Source organism: Geotrypetes seraphini, chromosome 11 (assembly GCF_902459505.1).
Source record: "Geotrypetes seraphini chromosome 11, aGeoSer1.1, whole genome shotgun sequence".
NCBI classification, from domain to species: Eukaryota; Metazoa; Chordata; class Amphibia; order Gymnophiona; family Dermophiidae; genus Geotrypetes; species Geotrypetes seraphini.
The window spans coordinates 84,186,021-84,198,548 of NC_047094.1; the positions used below are offsets into that span (position 1 = coordinate 84,186,021).

Here is a 12,528-nt window from a genome sequence, read left to right on the forward strand (position 1 = left end):
TTTCAGTTCATCTTTTAACTATGCCAGCTCTCGTTTTCTCTTCTTTCCACTTTTGTTAATACATGGAATACATCTGGTCTAGGCTTCCACAATGTATTTTTAAATAATATCCATGCCTGGTTTACAGTCCTATCCTTTTAGCTTCTTTTTAACCATTTTATCCAGAACCTCCCTCCCACATTTTCCTATGCCATCGGTACCTACATGTACCAATACAGCCAGCTCCTCTCCATCACTATCTAAAATCCTATCTAAGTGACATGTGAGGTCCGCCACCTTCACACCAGGCAGGCACTAATCCTCATGCCCACCAGCCACCCAGCTATCTACATGCCTAATGATCAAATCTCCAACTACAACAGCTGTCCTAATACTTCCCTCCTGAGCAGAAGCCCCGGAAGAAACATCCTCAGTGCGAGAGGATATTGGGCAGCACAGTGGCTGCCAGACTTGAGGTGGGACTTCTCTACAAAGTTATTAAATTTCACTTTAAAAAATCCCTGACTTGCATCCTCTTGGATATAACATCCCAGCACACTATACAATTCAGTACAATGGCATATCTCAGAACGCTTGCACATAATGGGCCCGATTCTATACATGAGACTCTAATCAGACGCCTAACTAAAATCTCTGCATAACTAAATAAAAACTGTTTAAAAAAAACAATTTTTTTTATTAATAATTAAGGTTGGGAGCAGATATCTGCATGGTGCCTAGTGATGACTAACTTAAGGCACCCTCCAATGCCTAACGAAGCCTACCTAAAACCTAAAAAGTAGGCATAGTTAGAGGTGGAAAATAGGTGTGGTAAACTGGTTGCTAGGCGTGCGAGTTAGGTGCAGATAAATTAAGGCAGGTAATACCTAAAATGACCATTTATTTTTTTTCCTCAAAACGGGACAGGATAGGAACCCCACCCTGGACCCCTGGATCATTTCCCAGATCCCCCCCCCCCCCGGAACACGTTAAATATAGTGCAAAATATAGACAGCAGATATAAAGTCTCAAAACTGATGCATTTTGATCACTAAATTGAAAATAAAATCATTTTTCCTACCTTTGTTGTCTGGTGATTTCATGAGTCTCTGGTTGCACTTCCTTCTGACTGTGTGCATCCTTTCTTTCTTTCTCTCTCCCTGCCCCACCTTTCTTTCTTTCTCTCTCCCTGCTCCCCCTTTCTGTCTTTCTCTCTCCCTGCCCCCTTTCTTTCTTTCTCTCTCCCAAACCCCCCCCCCCTTTTCGATCATCGAAGAGAAAGTTCCGGGCCAGCCATTCGCTGCCTGGCTGGCCCGGAATGTCCTCTCCGATGTCAGAATTGACGTCGGGAAGAAGGCTTCTGGGCCAACCGTTGTGCAGTCTCTGTATTCACCTCAGCTGGTCCTGTTGCTGCGTCGGCTTCGGGAAATAGGGAGAAATTGTCAGTGGCAGTGGTGTGGGGTAGGCAGGGAAAGAGAAAGAAATGAAAAGTTAGTTGGCTTTGGGGAGGCAGGGGGCATATTTTTTTTCTGTCTCTTTACCTCAGGTTAGCACAGTGCCTGATAATGCTAAAAGAGATAATGCAGGGAAGAGAGTGGATATGAAATACTTGCCACATGTCCTGACACGATGAGGACTGTCCAGTGGAGGAAGGCAGAATGGCAGGAAGGTAAGCAGAGGAGCAGTGGCGGTGTACCGGGGGGAAGTTTAAATCGGGCCTGGAGGGAGGCTTTTGTTTTCTGCAGTAGGGGGGGAAGGAGGTAGGCAGGCAGGCAGGCTGGCTGGCTCTGGGGGAGAGAGGTAGGTAGGCAGGCTTTGGGGGAGGTAGGCAGGCAGGCTTGCTGACTTTGGGGGAGACAAGCAGGCTGGCTTTAGGGGAGACAGGCAGGCTGGCTTTGGGGTAGGTAGGTAGGCTGGCTGGCTCTGGGGGAGGTAGTCTGGCAGACTTGCTTTGGGGGAGGCTGGTTTTGGGGGAAGTAGGCCGGCAGGCTTTTTGGGAGGGGGTAGGACAAAGGCTGGAAGGCAGTGAGGGGACATAGGAAGGAAGGATGAAGGAAGGAGAGAAAAAGGCAGAGAAGGGGGGGTTGTAAGTAGAAGAAAGACTAGAGAGATAAAGGCCTGGACCAAAGGGGAAAGACAGGAGGCAGAAGCAGGACTTTGGGGGGTGCAGACAGAGGGGGAGAGCCCCTGAGGAAGAGCAGAGAGAGGCAAAATCATAACAGAGGAGGGAAAGAGAGAGAGGGAGACCTGGAACAAAGGTACAAAGGAGAACTGACACTGGATCTGGGGGCACTAAGGGCATAGGAAGGAGGCACTGGGGACACTAAGGACATAGGAAGGCACTGGGGGCACTAAGGACATAGGAAGGAAGGAGGGAGGGAATAGAAAGGGACAATTGTTGGGCCTGAGTGCAGAAAGAAAGAAAGGATGCACAGTCAGAAGGAAACGCAACCAGAGACTCATGAAATCACCAGACAGCAAAGGTAGGAAAAATGATTTTATTTTCAATTTAGTGCTCAAAATGTATCAGTTTTGAGAATTTATATCTGCTGTCTATATTTTGCACTATATTTGTCTATTTTTCTATAGTTACTGAGGGGACATAGTTGAAAACCCCCCAAATATAAATGATAATTAACATTTTCTCTGCGTATAGGGTGCTTTGTGTTTTTTTAAATTTTATGGTTACCATTATGAAATAATAAGATATTGTGTGTACATGAAAAATGAATGGAAGAAATTGGGGAGGGGCTAGGGCGGGGCTAGTGTGGGATTGGGGCGGGGCTAGGGCAGGATTGGGGTGGGAATAGGGCAGGATTGGGGGTGGGACTGAATATTAATAGATATCCCGTTTTGATGAAAAAAATAAATGGTCGCGTTAGTCATAATAAACAATGCTCTACAACACAAGACAATACAATAACACACACTGCCCAGGGGCAAGTTCTATGATTTTATTTTCTACAACTTATATGTCATATTACTGTACAGACAATTTGAGTAAATCTAATTCAGTGATAATCAAACAGCGACACACAGCAAGGAGAAGAGCTTCTGCATTAAACAAACTGAAAACTGGTAATATTACAATAGGAGGACTCTGCCCATTTCACATCCTTCAGGGAAAGTCCTGGAATGTAAAAATTATCCTTTCTAATATAGTGAATGCACTCTGAAAAAGTTAAAAAAGAGAAAGAGAAAGAGAGATAATTGATTATAACCCCCCCCACACACACACACACACATCTCTCATGGGTTGTGTGAGAGGATGAGATCAGACTGTATGTGCGAGCAGGAAATGTGTTATTCATGGAGAGCCTCTTGCCATGTGTCTGCAAGGAGAAGAGCTTCTGTGCATGAAACAAACTGAAAATTAATAATACCGTGTTTCCCCGAAAGTAAGATCTACCCCGAAAATAAGCCCTAGCATGATTTTCAGGGTAGGTCTTAATATAAGCCCTACCCCCCAAAATAAACCCTAGTCGCTGGAAGTAGCAGCAGCAGTGCTCCTCCCCTCCTCCGTCGACCCATCTCTCTCTCCGATTGTGAGACAGAAAGAATTGTACCTTATAACAAACTGGCAGCATCGGCAGCAAACTAGACAGGCTCCTTCGCGGCCTGGGCCATTCCTCTTCCGCATTGCTCATGATGTCATCAGTGATGCGGCAGAGAAACGGCCCATGCCGCAAAGGAGCCTGTCTAGCTTGCTGCCGACGCTGCCGGTTTATCATAAGGTACATTTCTTTCTGTCTCGCGGTTGGAGGGAGAGATGGGTTGGCTGGGGGGTGGGTGATGGTGTCGGCAGGAGGGGTGCACAGGGGGGTGCATGGCGGCGGGGGGAGGATAGAAAGATGCTACACGGGGAATGGGAGGAAGGGAGGGATACAAGCTACAAGGGTTCTGCTGCACAAGGGATGGGAGGGAGGGATACAAGCTGCAAGGGTTTTGCTGCACAAGGGATGGGAGGGAGGGATACAAGCTGCAAGGGTTTTGCTGCACAAGGGATGGGAGGAAGGGATAGAAAGATACTGCACAAATGGATGGGTGAGAGGGGAAGAAATATGCTGCACATGTGGGGGTGAGAAAGGAAATAGGAAGAATTGGGGTGGAGGAGAGGAAGGGAGAGATGATCATTGTACACGATAAAAAATAAGACATCCCTGAAAATAAGACCTAGTGCCTTTTTTGGGCCCCAAATTAATATAAGACAGTGTCTTATTTTCGGGGAAACATGGTATTATAACAGGAGGACTCTGTCCGTGTCACATCCTGCAGGGAAAGTCCTGGAATGTAAAAATTATCCTTTCTAATATAGTTGAGTGCACTTTGAAAAAGTTAAAAAAGAGAGATAATTGATTATAGAAAAAAAACTCCACCTCTCATGGGTTGTATGAGAGGATGAGATCGGATAGTGTGTGAGCAGGAAATATGTTACTCATGGAGAGCCTCTTGCCATGTGTTTGGATCACTCAGCAACTACAGTTCATCCATCCTCTGATTATTCCCCATTTTTTTACACAGAAACTGCTTCCAAAGTGTAACTTTACAAACCGCACACATAAATCTCACACAGTAAGAACAGCTGACTACTGAATAAAAGAAAACAAAAGACATGCAATGCACTAAGACCACAGGCCACTTGTTATGTAATCACTTTTCTAATCCAGAAGAGAAGTGGCCTCTCCCTTGCCTGGTTATCTGTCTTTGTTCATTTAGAATATGAGACCAGGAAATGGAAGAATTTAGGGAAGTGCTTTCTTCATGATCCCTAACGATTAGGCTAGGCAGACCCAAGATCTGGCTCGGGTTTGCACAGACACAAGAAGTGAGAGCCAGTTATGCAGAGAATGTATCTTTATCTGTGCTGGGAGTTCTTGGAGCTGCCCTCTCTCTCCTCTCTTCAGCCTCTCTGCAGGATGCCATCAGCTTGTTCTCTTAATTGTTAATTCGCCTTCATCCCCCAGGATGTCTTCCACTCGTGCTCTCTAGAAAACAGCATAACTAACGTGACCATTTATTTTTTTTCATCAAAAAGGGACATCTATTAATATTCAGTCCTGCCCCCAATCCCGCCCTAGCCCCGCCTCCAATCCCACCCTAGCCCCACCCCCAATTTCTTCCATTCATTTTTCATGTACACACAATATCTTATTATTTCATAATGGTAACCATAAAATTAAAAAAAACCCCACAAAGCACCCTATACGCAGAGAAAATGTTAATTATTTATATTTGGGGGGTTTTCAACTATGTCACCTCTGTAATTATAGAAAAATAGACAAATATAGTGCAAAATATAGACATCAGATATAAATTCTCAAAACTGACACATTTTTATCACTAAATTGAAAATAAAATCATTTTACCTACCTTTGTTGTCTGGTGATTTCATGAGTCTTTGGTTGCGTTTCCTTCTGACTGTGCATCCTATCTTTCATTTCTTTCTGCACTCAGGCCCAACAATTGTCCCTTTCTATTTCCTCCCACCTTCCTTCCTATGTCCTTAGTGCACCCAGTACCTTCCTATGTCCTTAGTGTCCCCAGCGCCTCCTTCCTATGTCCTTAGTGCCCCCAGTGCCTCCTTCCTAGTGCCCCCAGATCCAGTGTCAGTTCTCCTTTGTACCTTTGTTCCAGGTCTCCCTCTCTCTCTCTCCCTCCTCTGTTATGATCTTGCCTCTCTCGGCTCTTCCTCAGGGACTCTCCCCCTCTGTCTGCACCTCCCAATGTCCTGCTTCTGCCTCCTGTCTTTCCCCTTTGGTCCAGGCCTTTATCTCTCTAGTCTTTCTTCTACTTACATCCCCCCCTTCTCTGCCGTTTTCTCTCCTTCCTTCATCCCTCCTTCCTATGTCCCCTCACTGCCTTCCAGCCTTTGTCCCACCCCCTCCCAAAAAGCCTACCGGCCTACCTCCTCAAAGCCAGTCTTGCCCAAAGCCAGTCTGCCTGTCTACCTACCCCAAAGCCAGCCTGCCTGCCTACCTCCCCCAGAGCCAGCCTGCCTGTCTCCCCCGTATGTGTGCGGGCGATGTCGGGAACTGGAGAGCTTGAAGAGTGAGGTCAATCGTCTGAATCACAGGATCCAGGAGCTGGAGGGACTCTGCATCTTAGAAGACTCTTTCCAGGCAGCCGAAGACCCTATGTAAGAGAGGCACATCGAGGAACAGGTCAGGGAGCTTGAGAAGTTCATTGAGGATGCCTACAGGAGAGTGGAAGAACAAGAACAAGAGCAGCGCAGGGACAAGGAAGACACACAGAACGGAGGACAAGATCCATCTGACACCAAGGTAGAAGGTAACCATGGAGGATTCTCACAGAATGAAGATGCAAGAATCTATCAGTGCCTAGAGGGAGAAGAAACGAAGCACACCAAGGACACGGACCTGCGACCACAGCGGAAGCTGAAAAAGGGGAAATCTTCAATCCTGGTGGGAGACTCAATCCTACGGCAAGTAGACAGTCACATAGCAGGAGGAAGAGAGGATCGGCTAGTGACCTGTCTCCCAGGAGCAAGAACCAAGGACATGGTAGATAGAATTGAAAGAATCCTGGAGGGAGCAGAGACGAAAAAGACAGCAGTGATAGTCCATGTCGGGACGAACGATGTCACCAGGAGAGACTACAGCAAGAATGCACTGACCGAACAGTTCAAGATCTTAGGAAGGAAATGAAGATGAGGACCCAGAGGATAGCCTTTTCGGAGATCCTACCAGTGCCGAGAGCAGAAGCGAAGAGGCAGACGGAGCTATAAACAATAAATGCGTGGATAAGGAGATGGTGTGAGGAGGAGGGATTTCTCTTTGTGAGGAACTGGACAACATTCTGAGGTAGGAACAAGCTCTTCAAGAAAGATGGACTACACTTGAGCACGGCAGGAACTAGACAACTTGCAAATAATGTCAGAAGCGCAATAGAGCAAGCTTTAAACTAAGTAGAAGGGGAAAGCCGACAGTTGACCTGGTGTCGACGGTTCAGAAGACAGTATCCCGAAAAGATACTGGATGGGAAAAACACCGGGATGACGCAAATGGCAAACAATAGCAGCGGAATAAACAAGTGAACATACTGCAAGGGGAAGTCAAAGTAGAACTGGACATTGGGAACAGTAGAAGCATAACACAAGGGGAAGACAAAGGAGAGGAGGACACGAGGAACTTACTACATGGGGAAGTCAAAATGAAATTGGACAAAGAGAGGGAACACGAGGAGGACAATAGGAACATACCACAAGGGGGAGACAAAAGAGACACAAATCAAGAGTCAGCAAGTCAGGAAGGGGGCGGAAAGGAAGGAAGCATAACAAGGAAGAGAAAACACCAGGACCTGAACTGCATGTACACTAATGCAAGGAGCCTAAAAGACAAAATGGGGGAATTGGAAGTCATGGCGAAAAATGAAAGCCTGGACATCATAGGGATCACGGAAACATGGTGGAACGAGGAAAACAATGGGACACAGTACTGCCAGGGTACAAGCTCTACCGAAGAGACAGGATGTATCAGATAGGAGGAGGAATAGCACTATACATAAAGGACACCATTAACTCGGCCAGAGTGGATGCAACAGCAGCGACAAATGTCCAACTGGAGTCACTATGGGTTAAAATACCAGGTAGAAATGGATCCGAGATAAAGATGGGGCTGTACTACCGTCCACCTGGGCAGAACGAAGCAACTGATACAGATATGGAAGCCGAGTTGAGGCGGGAATGCAAGCATACTAATACCATAGTTTTGGGGGACTTCAACTATCCAGGGATAGACTGGAGTCTTGGAAACTCAAAATGTACTAAAGAAAAGGAGTTCCTGGAGGCTGTACAGGAACAACTTGTCAGGGAACCAACGAGAGGGTCAGCGATTCTGGATCTAATCCTCAATGGATTGAAGGGACCCGCAAAGGGTGTGGAGGTCTTGGGACCACTAGGAACCAGTGACCACAACATGATCAGGTTCAAGGTAGAAATGGGATTACCCAAAGGGATGAAAACCAATTCAACAGTGTTTAACTTCAAGAAAGGGAACTATGGTGCCATGAGACAAATGGTGAGGAAGAAACTCAGAAACAGCACCAAGAAAGCTCAGACTGAGGAGCAAGCCTGGTCTTTATTCAAAGACACAGTTAACGAGGTGCAAAACCTGTATATACCCAGATTTAGGAAAGGATGCAAGAAGAATCATACAAAAAATCCAGCATGGATAACCAATGAAGTAAAAAAAGTGATAGAAGACAAGAAAAAATCATTTTGGAAATGGAAAAAAGACAAAACTGACGAAAACTGGAAGGAGCACAGGAAGCAGCAAAAAGAATGCCACGCAAAGAAAGCATACGAAGAGAGACTAGCCAAGGAAGCACAAAATTTTAAACCATTCTTCCGATATGTGAAAGGAAAGCAGTCGGCGAGGGAGGCGGTGGGACCTTTGGATGAGGGAGACAGGAAGGGAGTGGTGAAGGAGGAAAAAGAGGTGGCTGATAGACTAAACTAAACTAAACTAAAACTTAGGTTTGTATACCGCGTCATCTCCACAAGCGTAGAGCTCGGCACGGTTTACAGAGTTAGGATAGAAAGAAACGCCAATGAAGGGTTATAGGAAAGGAACAAGAAGGGAGAGAGGGACAAGGGTCCCAGAGAGCAGGAGGTGTTAGATTTTTGAAAAGAGCCAAGTTTTCAGGTGTTTGCGGAAGAATTGGAGGGAGTTTGAATTTCTGAGCGGGGATGTGAGGTTGTTCCAGAATTCTATGGTTCTAAAGGGGAGGGATGTTCCTAGTTTTCCTGCACGAGATATACCTTTTGTAGAAGGGAATGATAATTTCAGTTTTTGGGAAGATCTGGTGGAGTTAGGGTTAGAGGAGTTCCAAAGGAGTGGAATAACGGGAGGAAGGATGCCGTGTAGAATCTTGAAGGCTAAGCAGGTATATTTAAAGAGGACTCTGGAGTGTACTGGAAGCCAGTGGAGCTTGGACAGGAGTGGAGAGATGTGGTCGAACTTGCATTTTGCGAAAATAAGCTTAGCTGCGACGTTCTGAATTAGCTGAAGTCTATGGAGGTTTTTCTTAGTTAGGCTTATAAAGATGGAGTTGCAATAATCCAGTCTAGAGAGGATGGTGGATTGAACAAGGACGGCGAAGTGAGAATGATGAAAGCAGGATCTCACTTTCCTCAGCATATGAAGGCTAAAGAAGCATTTTTTTTACCAAGGAGTTGAGGTGGTCATTGAAGGAGAGAGAGGAGTCTATGATGATGCCCAGGACTTTGCTTGAAAACTCGATCTGAAGAGTGGGGCCAAAGGATAAAGGGACGGAGGTGGGTAAATGTTCTAATATTGGGCCGAGCCAAAGTAATTTTGTTTTGGACTCATTCAGTTTCATTTGTACAGATTGGGCCCAGGATTGGAGGTTCATTATACATGCGGATATGTTCTCAGCGAGGTTAGTGAGGTTCGAGTCTGTCTCGAGGAGGATGAGGATGTCATCAGCATAGGTGTAGAGAGTTTCTAGGGGGGATAGGTGGAGGTGTTTCAGAGAGGACATGTAGATGTTGAAAAGGATAGGAGAGAGGGGTGAGCCTTGCAGGACTCCACATATCGGCTTCCAGGAGGAGGATGAGGTGCCGTTTATGTTAACGGTGTAGGAGCGGAAACGTAGGAATTTCGAGAACCAATCTAGGACTGTGGAGCTTATGCCTATTTCGGAGAGATGGAAGATTAGGATATCATGATGTACGACGTCGAAAGCTGCGGAGAGGTCAAATTGTAGAAGAACAGCGAATTTATTGCGGGAATGGAGTTGTTGCACCTTGGAGATTAGTGAGGCCAATAGAGATTGCTGAAGTTGGGTCTGAAGCCGAATTGGTGGGGTAGGAGAATAGAGAATCTTTCTAGGTAGGATGAGAGTTGAGTGGATATGATAGATTCTAACATCTTGGTTAGGAGAGGGATGTTTGCTATTGGGCGGTAATTGGATGGGGTCAAGGGTTTGGTAATTGGGCGGTATGGAGGGGTCAAGGTCGGTCTTTTTCAGTAGGGGGGTCAGTGCAATGTGTCCCATTTCGGAGGAGAAAAGGCCCGATGTTAGGGCAGAGTTTATAAGTTTGGTGAGGGAAGTGATGGCCTGTGTAGAGATATTCTCAAATAGGTAGGAGGGGAAAGGATCCAAGGTACACTTGCAAGTTTTTAGTTTGAGGCAGAGTTTGGAGACTTGCGATTCGGAAACAAGCTCAAAGACGGTCCAAGATCTGTCAGCTGGAATGGGATTGGAGACAAGTAGGGTAGGGTTGAGGTCAGTAGAGGTCAGGGAGTTGTAGGAGACTGTAGGCGGGAAGGAGCATCCTTTTCATTGAAGAATTTTGCTAGGGCATCGGCTGATAGAGACGAGGGGAGCAAGGATGGGTCCTTTTTTGTAGTTAAGGAGCGCTAAATGTTAAACAACACACTGATCTGGTTGTTGGATCTGGAGATCTTATCTCCGAAGAAGTTCTTCCTGGCTTATTTTAGAGTTGAATTGTAGAGTTTGATATTGACCCTCCAGGTCTGTCTATCTGAAGGGGATTTAGATTTTTTCCATTTGCACTCCAAAGCGCGACATTTCTGTTTCAGTTCTCTGTGAAGCGGTAGGTACCAGGGGGCCTTTCGGGGGTAGGAGATTTTAGTGGACATTGGAGCAAGGGAATGGTGGATTCGGAGAGGGAGATCCAGTTGTGCCAGTAGGATTCGGAGTCTGTAGGCTTAGGACTGGAGGAGAGTTGGTTGAGGAATTTGGACCAGAATAGATCGCTCAAAGTTTTTTTGCAGAAGGTTATGGAATGGGAGGAGTGGGATGGGGATTCAAGGTGTGACATGAAAATGGGAAGACAGGTAGCCCCTAAGAAGTGGTCAGACCAAGGTCTTGTTCCCAACGAGTGTCATCAGTTGAAGTTTTGAAGACGGTAAGATCGAGGAAAGTGGTGAAGTCTACTGTGTGCCCCTTTTCATGGGTTGAAGAAGAGGTAGGTGAGGGGAAACCTAGAGAGGTAAGGAAATTGTTAAATTCAATCGTGTCCTTGCTGGTGGTATCGTCAAGGTGGAGATTAATATTACCAACGATCAATAGTCTTTGAAATTTAAGGAAGGCATTTGTTATGGCCTCAAAGACGAGATTGGAGGAGTTGATCCAAGGGGTAGGTGGGCAGTATAGTAACAAGATGCCCAATGGGTGAGTTCATCATTGACTGAGGCAAGCATATATTCTAGAGAGGCGTGAGTGCCCTTCTCGAGGAGCTGGACGTCAAAGAAAGATTTATAGAGGAGTGCCAGTCCTCCTCCTATTCGATTGGATCTGGGAAAGAAGAGACCTTGATAACAGAGGGGGAGGAGTTTGTTTTGTGTGAATAGATCGTCTTTGGCGATCCATGATTCCGTGATGCACAGGAATCCAGGGTCGAGCTCGTCTAGAAGGTCCTTCAAGATTTGGGTCTTGTTACATGCAGATCTGGCATTGCAATAAAGTGTTGGGACTGGGGTGAGAGAGTCAGAGGCAGCGCTGGGAAGATTGGCAGGGGGCAAGGGCTTTAGTGAATCTTGGTTGACTTTTCGGGGGTTTTTCTTAAAAGGGGGATTTCTGGTGCGTATCAGGATAGGGATTCTGAGGCCAGGGCAGATGTTATTGGTGTTTGCGGGATCGAGTAGGTTGGGAGAGGGAGGTTTCAGACAGAGGGAAGTATAGAGAGGTGAGCTGAGTAGGAGGAGAAGAAACCAGAAGGATGGATTCATGGCGGGGTTAGGACTAGGTGGATTGGTGCGTGAGAGTCTGTGGCAGGGGCTAAGGAAGGAGCAGGGGGCTTAATTAGGCTGGCTGAGAGAAGAGCCAAGAGTAGGGAAGAGAGGTTATTTTTTTATTTTTAGGGGTAGATCAGGGGAGGAGCCTTAGCGGTGAAAGCAATTAGCAGCTAGACACTTTTCATATGGAGCTTAAAACGGAGAGGATTGGGCAGTAGATGACCAACAGGAAAGATTGGGCAGCCAAGGTTTGTGTGTAGCCCAAGGATGTGCTTGGGGGGGGGGAAATAGGGGCAACAGAAAGTGAATACTGGCAAACCTTTGGCAATAATACAGTTTGGCACTAAGCAAAAGCAAAGACAGTAATAAAATTTGGCATCTAAACAAGAGCATAGACAGTAATAAAATTTGGCACTAAACAAGAGTATAGACAGTAATAAAATTGACATCGGGCAGAATCCAGGTTGGGAGGGTTAGACAGGGTAGAGCTGTGAGTCTGGAGGCCCCCAATGGACCTCGATAAGCCAAGGAAGGGGAGGGCGATGAGTTAGGCAGAGAGGAGCCCGAACGTGCTTGCACGATCTAGCATGGACTTCAACAGCTCTCGGGTGGGCTGCAGGAAGGCAGAGTTCAGCAGCTCTCGGGTGGGCTGCAGGAAGGCAGAGTTCAGAGAAGAGCAGAGGCAGGGCCAATCACTTCTGCTCCGGTGGCGTCGGGCGGAGGAAGGAGGGACAAAGATGGCGGAAGCTACCTCCTTCCTCTGCCTTGAAGAGCTGTTAAGACCAAAACATTCGGCGGTCCAGGG

The 12,528-nt window shown here is 46.5% G+C and overlaps 1 protein-coding gene across 5 annotated transcripts in view; it reads right to left on the reverse strand.

Moving 5' to 3' along the window:
• Positions 1-4,093: 4,093 nt before the first annotated feature.
• LKAAEAR1 (LKAAEAR motif containing 1) overlaps positions 4,094-12,528 on the reverse strand; it is a 155,844-nt gene continuing 147,409 nt past the window's right edge. For all 5 annotated transcript variants that reach the window (XM_033914305.1, XM_033914303.1, XM_033914306.1 and 2 more), the window contains one exon: positions 4,094-4,964. In XM_033914305.1, coding sequence (XP_033770196.1) covers positions 4,902-4,964 — 63 coding nt within the window. In that variant the 3' untranslated portion in view covers positions 4,094-4,901. The remainder of the gene's footprint in view (positions 4,965-12,528) is intronic.